The 17713-nt window shown below is 61.7% G+C and overlaps 1 protein-coding gene across 1 annotated transcript; it reads right to left on the bottom strand.

Moving 5' to 3' along the window:
* Nucleotides 1-47: 47 nt before the first annotated feature.
* Nucleotides 48-13169, bottom strand: FAM222A (family with sequence similarity 222 member A). Its single transcript, XM_059827872.1, has 2 exons — nucleotides 13073-13169; nucleotides 48-1264 (listed from the first exon to the last, which is right to left on the bottom strand). Exons 1-2 carry the CDS (start codon nucleotides 13152-13154, stop codon nucleotides 48-50), a joined length of 1299 nt encoding a protein of 432 aa, XP_059683855.1. The 5' UTR covers nucleotides 13155-13169.
* Between the last annotated feature and the right edge of the window lie 4544 nt (nucleotides 13170-17713).

Below are 17713 nucleotides of genomic sequence, written 5' to 3'. Positions count from 1 at the left end.
CGTGCCGAAGTCCTCGCCCTGGGTTTGGGAAAAGCAGCACGGGTGCCTTATCTGTAGACGGGCAGGCGGATGTGGGCGTGCTGGTGGTCCAAGAGCCTTGGCACAGACACGGTCTCGTAGCCCTTGCCCAGCATCTGCTCCTTGATGCAGGGCGGGTGGATGTCGTTGATGAGATACTCCAGGGACTGGAGGCTGCTGCTGAGGATGGAGGTATTGCAGAGCGTCTTGCTGGGCAGCCCCTCGGCGGGGGGCACCCCCAGCTCGCGGGGCCCGGCCCCGAGCTCCGGCGGGTTGTAACAGTCGCTGTTGGGGGTCACCAAGATGCTGTTCCAGGGCGGGGCGAAGTACTGCCCCACCGAGAAGTTGCCGTGCATGCAGTTCAAGGGGGACGAGCTCACCTTCTCGGCCGCGCCGCCCAGGGCGTAGGGGCGCGAGGCGCCCGCGCACGTCTCGGGGGACTTGCTGAGGGCCCCCCCGCCGCCGCTGCCCCCGCTGTACATTCGCAGGTGCTGCTGCTGCTGCTTCTGCTGCCAGACCAGGTAGTCCATGCCCTCGGGGTAGACGCCCGCCTTGGGTCCCAGGGCCGCGGCCGGGTTGGAGCCCAGCGCCAGCTCGGCGCCCTTGCGGCACTCCGGCAGGATGGCGCTGGTGTACGCGGCAGCGCCGGGGAAGGCGCCGTGCTTGGCCGGGCTGGGGTTGGCAGCCACGACGGCCGGGCAGCCCGGCTGGGTGCCCTGCGCCTGGCACTGCTGATTGATCTGGTAGATGATGCTCTGGATGGAGGGCAGGTTGGACGGCGGCAGGGCCAAGCTCCTGCCCGCCAGCGGCAGCACGGAGGCCGCCACCGTCACGTTGGGGGGCACGGGACCCTCCAGCTGCTTCTGGCCGCCGTGGTAGCTCAGCTGCCCGGCGCAGGAGGGACCTTGAGCTAAAGTGCTTGACGCGGGATAGGGAGCGACGCCGACCTGGGCGGGCGAGAGCTTAGTCCGCTTCCCCTCCGAGTTCTTCACCACGCTTTTGCCGGAGGCTTTGACGATGGCCAGGAGACCCTGGTAGCCGCCGGCGTGCAGGGGGTAGGGGCTGTAGCGCTGCCCCGTGGTGTCGTAGCCATTGACCGTCCGGTTAAGGTGCTTGTGCTGGGGGACCCTGATGTTGGTGGGGAAGATCTTGATGGTCAGCGGGCTGTTGGCCACCTTCTGTGCGTAGGCGTCCAGCTCGGCGGGGCTGGGGTAGCGCGGGGAATGCATGGGTGCCGCCGTCTCGCCTGCGGGAGCAAAGCGTAGGGTGAGTCCGGCGCCACCGGGAAGAGGGGGACCCAGCACCCCATCACCCATCACCCCCCCCGGCTCCCACCCGCTCCCGGCAGAAACCAGGTCAGGGCACCAACCTGCCCCCTCCCACTGCCGGAGTCACTTGTAAGTGGCCTAAAATAAACTCGGTGTGGAGAATGGAAATGTCACTTTACCCAACGGGGGAATCTTTCTCCGAGATTGGATTTAAACTACATTATACAAGCAATTTCATGGGTGCTTTGCGCTGCTACGAGAACCTCACCAAAAATGGAAAAGCATTGCATTTACCAGCCATAAATCAGCAGTTCCTATAATGAGCACAAAAATGTCACTTTTATGCAATTTTACAGATGAACAAAACTGGTGAAATTAACTGTGGTAACCTACTGGAGTCAGCAAAAGCCACTGCAGAAAAAAAAATTATATATGTATATATTTTTGTGCCTTTCAAACTCTTTCCCGAGCAAGTTTCTGCCATTCTGGTGTGAAAACTCATTTGTCGTACCCATTATACTTTCATTTGGAGTTTATCTTGAGTATCCAATGAGCCACCAACTGTGAAAATGATTAAATCTACAAAATCTATCTAATAGATGGAATAAATTAGGTGTTTAAAATCTCCACGCACACACGAGCGCATGCACACACACGCCGGCACACGGGGGACGATGGTTGCTCCCGAGCTGGTCCCAAAACCCCCAGCAGACGTCTGCAGCACCCCGGGGACGCCGGACCCAGCGCCTGCCCGGAGCCTGTTTTTGCAAGGCAGAGGTGGTCAAATTCGGGGAGGGGTTTGGGGCTGGTACCCCCCACCGAGGAGCCCCAGCCCTTCCAGCGATCCTTCCCCTGCTACCAGGCAATTTTGGAGGCTCCCGAGCAGCGCAGCCCCACGGTACCCGGGGGAAGGGGAGCGCTTTGCTCTGGATGCTACCGGGACCAGTGATTCCTGATGCCACCATGCGCTGGGTGACAAAGCCTCTGCGGAAGAGCTGCGCCATCGGGTGCATTCAGCACGCCTAACGAAGTCGTTAAATGGGTCTGAAGTGCCTGCCTTGGTCCTGCTCCGGGTGATGCTCCGGCGCGGTGCCTGCGGCTGCCCGCACGCACAGGCATGCCTGGAGGAGCCAGGCACGGCGTTAGGACCGGGATTCAGGGGGAGGTTTGGGCACTGGCAGCTGCAGGACTCTATGTCACCCCCCGGGCAGCAGCGTGAGGTTCGGGGAGATGCAGGGGCGAGGCCGCGGCCGCTCTCCGTCCTCTCCGTCAGAGCAGCGCGGCAGTAATTTAGCAGGCAGAACAGCAGAGCGTTCACCAGCCATTCCTCCCATTAAGCTAATGTTATGGGCTTTTTACAGGTGTCTTAAATAGACGTTGTTATTAACGAGTATATTAAGCCAATTAAAACCAGGGCCTTTGAGTAGGATTTAATGTAGCTGCCGGGAGACAGGAGGCACGGCGTCAGCAGCTCCCTACGGCAGGACACGTGCAGGCGCATGGTGTCCCGGGCTGCGCTGCCAGCTCCGCCGGGCACGTCCTGGGCATCGACCGTCCAACCTCCGTAAAGCTCCCGAGCCCGGGTGGCACCTGCAGAGCAGCCAGCGTGCTGCACGGGCGCACGTGAGCGTGCACCCTGGGTGCTGCTGGGCACGGGCACCCTGCAAGCCGGTGGGTGCAGGGGGCTGCGAGCAGGACCCTGCCTGCCCAGCGGCACAGCATGGCATGCTGCCGGCGCCACGGCGGTCAGCACCGTGAGCCATGCACATCTGCATTCCCCTTCATGCCGGTACCACTGTCCTTGGAGGTGGCAGCATCGTGAATACTCAATTAACATGACACTAATTAGCTGGTGACACTTGCAGAATCCCTAATAAGCCCATTCCATGGAAACGCTCCTTTCCAAGCAAAAATAATTAAAAAAAAGGGCCATTGCTGGAGGGAGGGAGGTGGCATTGCCCATGGGCACCGCGGCTCCCCAGCGCAAGTCACCAAAACCCCGTCCCCGTGCACTGGGCCTGCAGGTGATGCTTTTGGGACGGCCCCGTTGCAGCCCCCCCGGAGCTGCCCGCTGCTGCGGGATGGGCAGAGCTGCCGGCCCGGGTGAGCCGAGCTCGGCCGAGGGCAGCCCACGCGCGAGCCCCGGTGCCAGCGCGGGCTCAGGGAGCACCGCGGCCGACCACGAGCTGGCCGGGGGGGAGCCAGGAGTCACCCTTGTCACCTCTTTGCACCAGATGGGTCGGATGTGACAAGCCACCAATTCGGTGTGTTGTCACATATCAGGGTGACGCACCGAACCCCTGCCGGGAAAATTACAGAGCGACCGATTTCCTGGCGGTTCCCAGCGTGCCGACGGCTGCGCAGCTCTGGCGCTCCCCCTCTCCGCAGTAATTACTGCTTTCTAACGGGCTGTAATTACTGCGAGATGCAAACTCTGCCGAACCACCGCCGTCACCCATCAGGCGCAGGCAGCCCTGACACCAGCCGCTCGCCGACGGCTTTGCCCCCCCCTCCTCTTCAACTTGAACCACCGGAGCTGTCACGCCGGGGCTGGGTGGGATGTGCCGCGGACCCCCGGCCGGTGCGGTTTATCTCCGCTGGCTGCCGACACAGGGGCAGGCTCAGCCGGGCTCGCCGCCACGAGCAGCCCCGGCTCTCGCCGCCCCTAAACCAAACCCAGCCGCCGGCAGCGTGCCGGCCTGGGGACAGGCACTCGTGAACAGCCGCTTCTCCCAGAAGATGCTTCACCGGCTCCCGGCTCCCTCCCTGGCTGGCGTTCCCACGGGATGCGGCCGGCACACCCTCCGCTCCCGTCTCCCCCTCCCTCCCTGACCTGCTCTATTTTTCCAGCCTGCACTCAATAACAGCTAAATAATTGAATCTGCTCAGCAGCCAAAGATTTGTTTTGAATTTTATTGGAATTTTAAATTGTTTTGTTTCTTCAGTATTTTATTACTGTAAATGGAAAATGCATCGCCCGCAGTAATAATCCGATGGCTTTTTATATTACTCCGAGCTTCTGCTCAAAGCATTATTGGAAAGCCAGGCAGAAACGAGAAGCCATTATAATGGCAGCACAGGCTTATAAGATTACGCCTCCAGCTAAACAACTTTTTACTTTAGCAAATTGGCCACCAAACCCGGTTCAAGACACAGATGTAAATCCCGGACCCCACCGGTGCCGCCATCCAGAATAAATCTCTGTTTATGGGTCAGGGAGCCCCAGCCCCGCCGTGCCCGCAGCAGCTGAGTCTGCAAAATGTCCGAGGGGGCCGGGGGGCGGCTGCTCGAGGGGCGGGCGGGGGACGGGGGTGCCCTGAGAAGCCTGCCAAAAGCCTCCCCCGGCATGCGCACCCACTGCCGGCATCCCCCGCATCCCCTGCATCCCCAGTGTCCCCTGCATCCCCAGTGTCCCCTGCACCCCCAGTGTCCCTTGCATCCCCTGCATCCCCAGTGTCCCCAGCATCCCCAGTGTCCCCAGCGTCCCTTGCATCCCCAGTGTCCCTTGCATCCCCTGCATCCCCAGTGTCCCCAGCGTCCCCTGCATCCCCAGCGTCCCCTGCATCCCCCCATCCCCCATGTCCCCTGCATCACCTGTGTCCCCTGCATCCCCAGTGTCCCCTGCATCACCTGCATCCCCAGCGTCCCCTGCATCCCCAGTGTCCCCTGCATCCCCCACATCCTCCGCATCCGCAGCGTCCCCGGGGTCCCCCACACCGAGCCTGGCTGCAGCCACAGCCCGCAAGGGCCGGGGAAGAAGGAAAGACGGGGAGAAAGGAGGGAGGGAAGCTAACCAAAGCCATCCTTGCAGCAGGAGAGACCAAGGCTAACCGGAGGCCGATGATCCAGGGCTTGTGCCGCGCAGGAGTCGGCCGGCACAAACCCACAACAGTCCCCAATTACGCCCAGCCCCGGCCCCGGCTCTGCTGGGACACAATGGGCGCCTGCGAAGCCCAGCTGCCGGGCCCCTAATTAACCCTGATTTTAACTGTACACTTTTAAAGGCACTAAAGCGGTTACAAAGTGGAGAACAAGGCAGGGTTAATAGCGCAGACCTAAATTGCAGGCCCGCGGGGCCTGGGCCCCATAGAAATAATAGACCTGTCTGGGCTGCTCAGCTGTCAGTCAGGCGAACAATTCGGCACCCGAGGAGCTCGGTGACGGCACAGGAGCGGCGGCATCGGGGCTCTGGTAATCAGTGTCTGCTCAGTTAAAGCAGTTGTGAGATCAAAACGGCGCCAGGAAGGATGCTCAGCACCGAGAAGGATACTCAGCACCGGGAAGGATGCTCAGGACTGGGAAGGATGCTCAGCACTGGGAAGGATGCTCAGGACTGGGAAGGATGCTCATCATCAGGAAGGATGCTTGATAATGGGAAGGATGCTCGACACTGGGAAGGGTGCTTGGTACCAGGAAGGATGTTCATGACCAGGAAGGATGCTCGGTTCCAGGAAGGATGCTCAGGACTGGAAAGGATACTGGGCACCAGGAAGGATGGTCGGTACTGGGAAGGATGCTCCACGTTGCTCCCACAGCCCAGCTGCCCCGGGTGTCCCCCAGCTTGGTGCCACAGCCCCATCCCTGGCTGGGCCCCCTCTTCCCTGGAGGAGGGCGAGCTCATGCACCGGCACTTTATGGCTTTAATTTTCAGGCCACGACACTGCGGAGACACTGCGCTCCCCAGGTGGTTGCCCCCCACTCTGGAAGGGGATGGCAAGTGGGACGTCGGGGTGCATTGCGGGGGGTACGTCCCGGGGATCAGCGCCAGCAGCACCGCAGCCTTGAGCGAGGACTCGGAGGGGACAAGCCGAGCGAGGATGTGGCAGCAGCACGTGGCACCGAAGTGGTTAACAGCCAGCACGAAAGACATGCGCTGCCTGCCACAGGCAGGCAAGATGAGCTCCCTCCCTCTCCTCCATTCCTTCCCTCCTCTGTGAGATAAGATGGGACAAACCTTATTTTTACACATCGAAAGCACTAAAATATTTTGCAACAAATGAAAGAAGTAATCTCAGCAGTAAATCTTTGTAATGCTGCCGAAGGCGAAGCTGCAGCTGGAAGCTACCTGGTGCCTTGCTCAGGCCTCGCTTCCCCACGCCCCCAAAGGAAAACGCTTTTCACCCCTTTTTCAGATGGGAGCGGAGCTGCTGCCGGGGCTGCCCCAGCTGCCGGGACTGCTGTGCTCCTCCTGCCATGGCACAGCCCCGGGCAAACCGTGGGCACGTCCCGGCTGCTCTGCCGCAGAGGGCAAGCGGCAGCAGGGCACCCCCTCTCTCGGGGGTAACCCCATCCCGGGGAGGGCGAGATGGCGAGACGGCTGCCCAGTGGGACCAGCTGGCACTGGCCTGTCTGTGCCGGGACCTTCGGAGCGACAGGCTGCTTCCCACTGCCGGCACGGCCGAGCCGACGCCAGCTCCTCCTCCCTGTGCAGGTCTGTCCCGGCAGCGGTGTCCCGTGCCCGGGCAGGGTCGGGGCTCGGCACCGCGATGGGCTCAGGTGTGCCCAGGCAGCTTTGCCAGGGACGCTCGGCAAGCTGCAGCGGCCGGCGCCGTGCCCGCTGCTCGGGCAGCCGTTCAGGAGGAACGTCCGAGGGCTCGGCCGTGGTTTTCTGCCGCGAACCGCAAGGCGAAGCCCCGGCTGCTCTGCCCAGCCTGGCTTCGCCTGGTCCCGTCACCACATTCGCCCCCGGCACGGGGGAACGGGCGTTTCCCGGGGGTCGCCCTGCCCAGCCGAGCATCCTGCCAGACCTCACCCTCCCGCCCCGTCCTGCACCTCTTACAGGAAAGCGCTGGTGTTCCCAGCGCTGAGCTGGCGTTTCGCTCCTGCTCTGCCTCCCCGAGCCGAGCCGGGGGGCACAAGGGCAGCAGTTCGGCAGGATTTTTAATTTGCGCAGGGGCAGGAGCGGGTGGGAAGGGGAGCGATGCTGAGCGCGCTGGGCGGAGGCAGGAGGAGACGCTGGGGCCCGGAGCAGCCGCTCAGTGATTGGCGTGCCAATGGCTCTTATTAAAAAATAATAGTGCTGCAGCCACCAAATGAATTAAACTCGGCAAGAGCCGAGAGCTTGTCCCCTGGCTTTGGGACCAGGCTCCCTGTTCCCCTCGCACCAAGGAGATCCCAATGTCTTCGAAGCTTCAAAGAGCATCAAAAATCCCCTTTTTCTCTGCCTGCAACACTGAGAGCAGATTTTGGAAGAGCTAAACCCTAAATATTTGCAAAACACTTGGAAGAAACCTCAATATTTGGAAAACACTTGGAAGAAACCTCAATATTTGGAAAACACTTGGAGGAAAACAAACAAAACCTGGTGCATTTCACAAATCGATAAAGTCCTTGAAGTTCGGGTCCGAGCCCCACGTGGCAAAGCCGCCTGGGCAGGAACTGGCTGCCCCCGCACCGCAGGCAGCAGCTCCCAGCGGGACGCCCCTGCCCGCCCCACGGGGCCGGGGGGCAGAGCCCGCCCGCGCGGCACAGCCGGGGCCAGGGACCGGGATGCGGAAGCCGGCGACCCCCTGCCCAGGGCAGGGCAAATCTTTGGGGGTCCCGGTGGAGCCGGGGCAGTGTCACCGGGCGATGCTGCCCCGCCCAGACCCAGGGTGACCCATGGGTGGGCATGGGGGTGTGCAGCCCTGGGGAGGGGAACTGGCGCGGGTCCCACGCATCCCCTGAGATGTTTTCGGGGTGCAGCCAGGCAGAGGGGGCTGCCAGCGCTCGCTCTGCGCCAGGCAGGTCGGGCTGCTGTCACATCACACCAGCTTTCCCACCCTGTGAAGTGCGGTGGTTTCTATGGTGACGGTGTCCCCAGGATGGGTGGCGCAGAGGCCACCGCGCCGCGGCGGATGTGGCGGGGGGCCCGTGCACCAGCGTGGTCTCTGGCCCGCTGCGAGCACAGCCCCGGCAGGCACGGCAGGCACCCGTGACCGGCACCCTCGGCAGCACCGCGGCTGCTCCCCAAAATCCTGCACCCCACTGCAGGCCCCCCCACTGCAGGACCCCCCGCGCCCCGGCCCCCGGCACGGAGCCAGGACAAAAGCATCCTCCGGCAGAGCATCCTCGGCGCGAGGAGCCGAGAGACAAACGCACCCCGGCTTCGGGGGCTTAAATTAAAACCAGCTACAGAAATAATAGCGGGAGAAATCCATCTGAATAAACGTAGGTGGCAAACCCCGCGCGGCAGCCGCGCAGGAGCCGTAATCTGCAAAGACAACAAAATTCATGACAAAGCACAAAGGGAAGCGCCGGGCTTCGCCGTCCCCAGATATTCATCCGTTGACACGTTCCCTTTTTAGGCTGACATGTCATTTCAGACGGGCCTTTTTTCCTCCCCTTTCTTCTCCCCCTCGACGGCGCGCGGCTCTGCCGAGGCGGCTGCTGAATTGGATCACCTCAGGGCGAGCACTTTATTATCTGCAGTCAAAGCGTCACCACAAATACCCGTCTACACACACACGTGTCACTTCCCATTTGTCTCCTCCACGAGGTATTAGCGCCGTGCGCGCCGCCGCGCACCGTGCCACCGCGTCCACCGGCGCGGCAAAGGCAAACGGTGCCGGGCGGGAGGCACACCGGGAGGGCAGCATCGCGGCCATGAGGGTGCCCCAGTGCCACCCCACTGCTGCCCCGATGCCACCCTGATGCCATCCCACCACGCAACCGCCGAGGGGACCCCGGGACCGGGAGGGACCCCACCGCAGCCGGCAGCCCCGCAGCTCAGCCCAGCCGCCCCCCAGCCCCTCCGCTCTGTCATCAACAGTAAATTAGTATTTGATTAATTTGAAGACACGGGCTTCGCACACTGAGCACGGCTGCTGGCGCTCACGGCACCCCGTCCCTGCCGAGGGGAGCAGGGTGGGCACCCTGGGTGCATGCTGCGGGGAGCGGGTGCCCCGTCCCTGGGTCTGCAGCCCAGCAGGGCCCTGCCGGTGCCCGGGAACCTGCGCCACAGCCGATGGACCGGTGCGGCCCTGGAAAAGTCTGGACACAAAGCAAAACCCGCCGTGTGCCGGGGCGTTACCAGCGAAGCCCACCCAAAGACTGGGGCTCTGACCTGGTGGGAGACGGTCCCACCCGGAGAGGCTGCCCCGGTGCCGAGCAGCCCCCCCTCGCCCATCCATCTCCCACCGCGCACGTGACCGATCGAAGAGTGTTTTTGCAGCGCTTCCTGGCAGGGAAAGTGCAAGTCAACAGCACATTTTGGGCACGGCAGTTAATTGAACTCCTTTTTATGGCACGTATATAAATACACAGAACCATCATTAACCGATCCCTTCTAGAAACTGAAAATGAAAGAATTAATCTTATTTCACTCATGTGTAACCCCTCATGAAATTAAAATGATATTTTATGGGTGTGTACAAAAGCAGAGCCTTGCTGCAGCTACTTTAATGAAAATGCCCTTGGAATAAGTAGAATTGGGTAACGAGAAGCCATTAAACAGAGCTTTATCCCATATGCAATTAAACAGTTTTATCACTGATGAGCGTCCCCACGGGCGAGTGGGGAGAGGTGTGGGTGACCCTGGAGCCGGGTCCCCGGCGCCTTGCTGCTCTCTGAGCCCCGGCCATCGCCCCTCATTAGCGGTTTAATAACCCGGACCCCAGCGCGGGCTCACGCCACCCCTTAAAAGCCATTTCTTACACGGTCCCCGTGGGACCCCCGGCACGAAGCCAGTGGGGCCGGGCTCCAGATCCAGCCCCGCTGGAGGATGCGCACGCTGAGAGGCGGTGGTTGGTGCTCACACGGCGAAACGGGATGGCAGCACGGAGGGAGCTGGGGAAGCTCCCCGTAACTCCCAGCTCCATAGCCATCCCAGCCCGAGGGGAGCACGCATCCTGCGCCCCCCAGCCGCACGCCCAGCCCCAGGCTGACGGCAGAGCCGTGCAGGCTGAAAGAGGGCACACAGAAAGTAACATTTAATTAAATATGAGCCACCGCTACATTACTGCAGAGAGCAAGAGCAGCAAAGAGTTTGGCCAAGCCGAGACTGGTATTATTTGATTTATAATTTAAATAAAGCTCAGGATTCCTGTAATGCGCACAGAATAAAATCAAAAGGGACCAGGCTGCTGGAGTTAATTGGACGTGATATTTTCCTGAGGATGCTGCTTCTCCGCAGGCTCCTGCTCCTCGTCTGCAGGCGGGCAGACACAGGCAGTGCTGGCAGGGCTCTGGGCACCCTCCTGCACCCTCCTCGAGGATGCAACGCCGCCATGCCGGGCCGGTGCCCGTGGCGCAGCCCTGAGGATTACCGGCGAGGGAAACCGGCCGCTGCCATAAGCCAGAACTGGCAAGCACCGTGGCAAACTCACCTACAGCATTTAATGGGACGAATTTTGTGGGATGCACTGCGCCCGCTGGGACGCGGCCGCACCAGCGCGCGGGGCACCGAGATGGGGGGACAGTACTTAGCAGGAGAGCCAAGGGGCAGAAGCGGGGGGCGAAGGCACCGGGGCCGTCAGCTCCCAGCACGGGCAGGAAAATTAGTCAGCTCACCTTTTACGTGAAATTAATACAAAAATTAATCAGTGGCGCGGGCAGGATAATAGGATTTCACAGTGGTGCCGGGCCAGACGGCCAACGTGCCGAGAGCCAGACTCATTTAATATCGACAGAAACAATGCCAGAGGACAGAAATAAGACCCATAAAGATAATTACTGAGATACTCAGGAGCAAATTAAGTAATCAGAGGCACTTCTAAATTGTGCCTCGTTTTAAGAGAACGCTATCTTTGTCTATTACCTACGCAGGCGTTTAGGAGGCGGCAGGAGGCTCGGCCCTGAGCGCCGGCTCGCCGGCCCCTCTTACCGCAGGTGCCATAAATAAAGAAGGGCAAATCGTATTCCAAACCAGCTGCGTGGCCCTGGATGTCACCTGCAATTTAATTTGCACTAGCAGGAGGCAGGGAAGAGCGAGATGTGCTGGATTTGCCCATAATGAGCAGAAACATACGGGCAGCTAAACTTTGATTAAGGTGACCTGGCTGGCGGTGGCCGGCAGCGAGCGCGGCGCGGGGGTCCAGCCGGGGAGCGTGGCCACCGCCGCACACCGCCCGCCCCGGGAGACGCGCCCCAGCGGGGGACAAACCTCAGAGATCTCGGGCGAGCACGGTCCTGCCCCGAGAGATGGGGCGTGAACGGCCAAAAACCCCGCTCCCCCGCGCCTGCCGGCTTGGGGTCAAACCTCTGCAACGCGCCCACCTCCCACCGGTGCGGCTCAGGGACCCCCCGGCACCCTGGGGCTGGGACCCTCTCAGGACCCAGGTGGCTGCACCCATGAGTAGCTCTCCCCGCCCATGGGTGCCTTGCCACGTGGCAGCACCACGTACGGGCTCCCGCTGCCCAAAGTTCCTTATTTGAGCATCGTGTCTGGCGGGGTGGGAAATGCTGGGGAGCACCAACCCCCCCACCACGGGAGGGTGCTCCTGCGCCCCGTCCCCAGGGTGCTGCTCCTCAGCATCCCCATGGGCTGTGAGGCTCCCTGGCTCTGAGCCCCAGCCAGGTCTCTGGAAAACCCTGCCAGGCTCAGCCCGCCCATGGGTCTCGGACCGTGCGGGCACGGCTGAGCTAATTAGCCCGTGGCAACGAGGCACACCGGGAGCCGGACCCTTGCGCCAGCCCTGCGCTGCCGCACGCTGCTCAGGCGTGACGGATTAGGAATAATTTTACAAGAGCAACATCCGTTTTCCTTCCAGACACTAATAGGAAGGAGAGCCGAGCGGCACCGTGAGCTCCGACGCAGCGCAAGCGCGCGGGGGTCCACGCACGCAGCCACCCACTTTGCAGACTCGCCGAGACCCCCGAGAGCTGACACCCCGATGGGTGCTCAGGTGCAAACAGCTCGGGGGGGGGGGGGCACCATTGCTGAGGCACACACAAGTGCTTCCCCACCTGCGATGCTGGGATGCACAGCTGCCCATCACCCTGCCTCTGGCCTGGGCGACCCGCCTCCTGCAGCGATGCTGCGCTGGAGCTTGGGGAGCATCACCCGAAAAATAACCCTCCTGGCTGCCAGCGTGACCCAAGCCCCGCCGGGGCGATGCCGGGGGTCCTCGGGGTGGCCGAGCATCGCCCAAACCCCGCGCCCGGCTCGCTCGGCTGCGTTGGGGTGCCCAGGCAGAGGGGAAAAAACGTCTCCGGGAAAATACAGATCATTAAACAAATGCCCGGGGGCTGTCACAGACTAACAAGCAGAGCTTTAGCAGCTGATTTGTCTTCAGCCGGCAATGTTTAAAAATCCAACTGAGACCAGCAGAAAAATATCCACTCCCCTCTTTAAAACACACATTCATCACTTGAGAATCTTAATGCGTCTTTCCCAGCCGGGGAGGTCAAACACGCCTGCCTAAAGCAGGCTCATTAAATATACATTTAATCATGGTTTGGATTGAGAGACAAAGGCTGGGAGAGACAGGTGCTTTACTGGAGTGACCTTTTGGATCCCATTTTAATGTAACTAGTTTACAGCTTATCTGAAAGGCCAGCTCCTGGGGAAGGCGAGCCGCAGCACAACGGGGAAAGTAATTAGGGGGGAAGGAAGGGCCGGGGGGTTTGGGGGGCCGCAGAGCAGGCGACGGCAGCACCCGCCACCGCGCTTCCCAGACAGCTCTGCAACATTTTCTGAAGTTCGACTTATCAACCAGAGCAAGCCAATTTAATTTGCTTATCTTGTCTCCTTCCTCCCCCCCTCCTCCCCGCTTCTCCTGCTCTTTTTAATTATCGGTTAAATAAACGTCTTTTTCAATAAGAGAAGCAGCATCAAAGCGGGCGCGCACACCCCCCCGGGCACTTACACTTGCGCGGCTCCAGCGCCTTGTTGGGGCAGGCGAGGTGCTGGGCTGGGGGGTTCTGGGTCCGCTGCAGGCAGGCCAGCATGGTCCAGGTCTCCCGGCGGGCAGCGCCGCCCCGGCTGCCAGCCCGCGCCCTGCCGAGAGAAGAGAGACGCGGGTCAGGCGAGGGGACCTGCCCACCCCACTGCCCGCCACCCTCCCGCCCAGCCAGCCGCTCCCCGGGCAGAGGCTGGAGGCGGTGAGCTCCCGGCGCCGAGCGCGGGCACGCGCTGCTCACAGCCCTTTGCTCCTCCGGGGAGGAATAAATAACTCTGAAAGCCTTAAATAAATATGAATGTATATAAAATAAATATGAAGCTCTCAGCGGGTGATCTGTGCTCCCTGCAAAGCTTTCCGCCCTTCCCGTCGGGAATGGGGCAGAGCCGGGGCATCCCTCCGGCACCATGCGCCTGGCAGCGCCAGACCGCTCTGCCAGCGTGCCAGCCGGCACCTCCCGGCAGAGAGCGACCCCGCCGGCTCCGGCCAAGGCTGGGGAAAAACGGCGTTAAAATCCCACTCGGGGTCCTGGGATCTGTCGCCAGCTCCCAGCTGGCATCAAAATCTGCTCGACAAAAGCTGGAGGGGTCAGGCCAAAGTCATTGCCGCCACCGCTCTGCTAATTGTACATCCTTCACGAGCCGCCGCGGAGGGCATGAATTATAACCAGTTGCTGCTGACACCCTCCCACCGCTCCGGCTGGCGCGGGAAGCAATATTCCTGCTTGGAGAGGGCAAGGAGACGTGGGCAGGAGCAGCAGAAAAGCAGGCGGCGGTGCCCATCCGCCGGCATCGCAGCTTCTGAGCCATCGCTCTCCCGGCTGAACGTTTACTGATGGTTGGGTGTCGTGGCTGGGTGTCACGGCTGGGTGTCATGGCCAGGTACATCACTTCACCCACTCCGTCGTGGGGGAACTGTGCCCTCCCGCAGCCACCTGGGATGTTTCCGCATGCCCCGGCGGCATTGGCGAGCGGTGCTGGGGCCGGCGTGCAGGGGAGCTGTGTGGTGGCCTCGGGCACGCGCCGGCAGAGCCTGTGACCATCACCCGCTGGGAGGCAAGGCATGGACGGATGCTCCCCGAGCTGTGCCCTGGGCTCTCCTTGCTCCGGCAGTTCAAACGTCACCCTTTGAAACACTCCTTGGCTGCCACCGCGGGCGCACAGACGACAGTGCCCGCGCGCTCCCGCCCCGTGGTCCCCATCACCGGGGTAGGGGGGTCCCAGGCTCCGGGCTCATCCCCGGGCTGGACGGCCGGCAGCGGCACCCGTGCGGGGTGTCAGTGCCGTGGCTGGGCTCTGCTCGAGGGCACTGGGGGTCTCGCCCCGTCCCCCCCACCGCCACCACGCTGCAAACGCGGGGAAGGGAGAGACTCGTTAGGGAAAGGTGTGAGGAGCAGCAGGGGAGGAGGAAGTCATCTAATACCAAGCAGGTGTCTGGAGAACCCAAATTGTGCTGTTTTCTCCCAATAATGAAGTATTCATGAGTAAAAGCCTTTTTCACTACTTTCTTAAGATACTAATTTCACAACAAGCGCCTTGTTACCATGCAATTATTCCAATCGTGCATTTCTCCCAGATTCCATCTGTCCTCGCGCTCTCTAAATGAAAGACAATCATGTAACCACCTTTCATTATTCACTATTTTACTTTCAGCAAAGGTACCCTGAAAGAAATGATTTCCTCTGAAAGGGACTTTTATTCAGTTTCAAAACCAATTTTCTCCTATTACTGTCTTAAAAAAAAAAAGGAGGGGGGCAGGGAGGTGTTTTTATTTCATGCATTACATATCCTTTGTTAACGCAGCTCGCAGTAAAAGCAGCCGTATCCATTTTCTGGCTTCGATTTCTGGTAATTTTAAAATATGCCATTACAATCAGGCAGAAATTATACAGTTTGAAAAGAGAATGAAGTGCTTCTTATTCAGAGGCTGAGCGCACTTGACTGCCAGGGAGCTCGCCTCTCCCCGCCGGGACTCGGGGTTCATTACGCAGCCCCGCTCCCAGCGCGCCCCGGCTCCCCCGGCACGCGCCCACCGGCCGGCTGCGGCGGCAGCTGCATCCGCACCGGGGAGAGCTGCCGCGCCGACCCCGTCCCCGCGGGGTGGCCCCGGGTCGGGGCGCCCATGGCTACGTGGGGGACGGCTGCGCCGGGCACCGGCTCCCGCCGTACCTGAGCCTCACCTACGCAGTGACCTCGGGGACAGCGTCCCACCGGCTGTCACCATCTGGCTGATTAGTGGGTGGATGTCACCTCCTCCCCTGCGGCGAGGCCGGCTCCTCGCTGGGATGCTGCCCCGTGTCCCTGGCGGGCACGGGCTTCGCGGGTGGCTCATGCCACTGCCGGATCCGTGTCGGGTCCCTGCAGGTCCCCAGGGAAAACGGGGCTGAGCGCAAGGAGAAAGCACCCAGGGGAGGGGGTGGCACGGGGCGAGCAGAGAGGCCAACCAGCCCCCACGGGGCAGGATGCGGCCGCCGGCAGGGCACCAAATCCAGGTGCCGACAGGAGGGAGGGCGAGGATGCAGCCCTGCTCCGGGGCTGAGCCCCCGGGGAAGGGGGGATGCCGGTGGCCGGTCACGGGAGCTGTGGGTGCCCTGGGGGCCCAGCAATGGAGGTCCCCTGGGGACACCCCCATGATGGCACGGGTGCTCTCCCCACTGCTGCTCTCCAGGCCCCGCCACGCAGCCACGCACAGCCCAGTGCCCTCCCGGAGCCATCCCAACCTCGGCCACGCGCAGCAGGAGCATCACCGGCATCAGCCAGGAGAGACGCGGGAGCCACATGCCAAACTAAATAAAACCGACGATTAATTCCGACCCCAGTTCTGCGCCCGCCTCCCAGCGTCACGCAGCGGAGATGATTTTTCCGACAGCTACGCTGTGCTTCACCCCACCTTCACGGGCATGCTTCATGCCCCGATGCCGCACGTGCCGTAACACCGTCCCTCCGTCCCGGCACGCTGCCGGGAGCCCCCCAGGCCCCTAAAGCGCCCGTGGGTGAGAGGGTGGGCGGCCCGGCACAATTGGGCATCTGTGCCGCGGTGGCATTTCCTTAATGCCGCTCAGAAAAGCCCCTGAATCAGCTGATGGGAATTGGGCGCTGGGCTGTCCGAACGCTTAGCACCGGCTTAGTTAGCTCCATCTGCATTTGAACTAATTCCAATCAGCAGGATCCGATTTAGTTGAAGCTGCTCTGGCTCTTCCTGGCGGAAAAGGCAACACTCAGCAGTTTTGCCGAACCACCCCGAGTCTGCACGGCCTCTGCCCAAGCCTGTGCCGACGGCCCTGCCGCCACAGCGGCATAGCCGGCACCGCGGCACATGGGGAGAGCGTCCCGCTCTCGGGGATGCCAGGAGTGGGGTCCCTTGGGGAGACCTGGAGCAGGGTCCTCCAGGAGCCCCAGCCCCGCATCCCAAGGCACCGCTCCCCAGCCCCAGCATCGTCCCCCTCCATCCTTCCCCCGCCCCTCTCCGACCGCTCCTTCCCACCCCGGGCCGGCTAATTTCGAAGCCCTATCTCTACATCGCACTATTTATAAGCCCAAGGTCTTTGTGACTTTAATAAAAAAAAAAACCACCACCCTCTATGTCTAAAGCCCCCGTGACGGGAGGGTTTGGCACCTCCTCTGACATCAGCAGCTGATAAGTCAGGCTTATCTCCGCCGAGAGCCCCGCGAAGGTCCCTCCGGCGAGATAAGGCCAGCGCAGCTGTCGATAGAGGCTTTCGCAGGCGAGGATTTAGATAAAAGAAAATGTGACGGGGCGGGGTGGTGGGGGGAAAGGGAACTTTTAAAGTCTCAGCCTGAACTGGGTCTGTGCCGCTGGCCGGGCAGTGCAAGGGCAGAGGGGAGGGCAGGGGCAGCCCCGGGCGGCGGGTTGGGCAGGAAAAGCTGGGAAAAGCAAGGTCCAGGCTCTGGTGTGCGCATCCTTCCTCGGGCGGCCTGGGGTGCAAGCCCATAAAAAGGGGGTTTTCGGGGCTGGGAGGGGGGTAGGAGTGGGGACGCTGCAAAGCCGTTTGAGTCACACCGCCGCGTCTCCCCCCTGGCTATTAAAAGACAGCGCTGGGTTCGGCACAAGGACAGGAGGTGACCGGGTCACCCCGGCTAGGAGAGGCGCAAGAGGCTTCTGAGAGTGCCAGACGGACGGATGGACAGCGTGGGAGCGAGGCCAAGGCTGGCAGCAACCCCCTGTCCCTCGTCCATCCGCGCTGGGATAGAGGAGAAACCCACCGCCCCGACGCGGAGCTCCCCTTCCCCGCGGCGCTGAGGACATCGTGCTAGCCCTGCAGCAGCACCGGCACAGCCGCTGCCACCATCCCTGGTCCCCATAGACACCGGTTTCCCATCAGATGGCATCCCTCCTGCGAGGGTGAGGAGATGCCAGGGGAGGAAGGCTCCCCCTCCACGCACAGAGCGGGGCGAGCAGGATTTCGGCTGGCACTGCCGCCTGGCACCATGGCGGTGCAGGCAGCTGCCGTGCCAGCTCGTGCCCATCTCCCATCCAGCAGTAGATTTATGGTCCCCCGGCCGAGGCGGGGGGGGTACACGGCACTCAGCGAGCAACGCCGCACCTCGGTCCTGCAACGGGCGAGCACAGGAAAGGTCACCCCGACGT

Source organism: Gavia stellata, chromosome 21 (assembly GCF_030936135.1).
Source record: "Gavia stellata isolate bGavSte3 chromosome 21, bGavSte3.hap2, whole genome shotgun sequence".
Taxonomy (NCBI): domain Eukaryota; kingdom Metazoa; phylum Chordata; class Aves; order Gaviiformes; family Gaviidae; genus Gavia; species Gavia stellata.
Note: the sequence above shows the minus strand (reverse complement) of the source record. Positions and strands in the feature narration are given on the sequence as shown.

What these genes read in the sequence shown, in the direction of transcription:
- FAM222A (XM_059827872.1), bottom strand. Translation starts at nt 13,154, where the DNA reads ATGCTGGCCTGCCTGCAGCGGACCCAGAACCCCCCAGCCCAGCACCTC. An exon ending in GGCGCTGGAGCCGCGCAAGT is followed by an intron (nt 1,265 to 13,072) that starts GTAAGTGCCCGG and finishes TTGCTCCCGCAG; the next exon opens with GCGAGACGGCGGCACCCATG.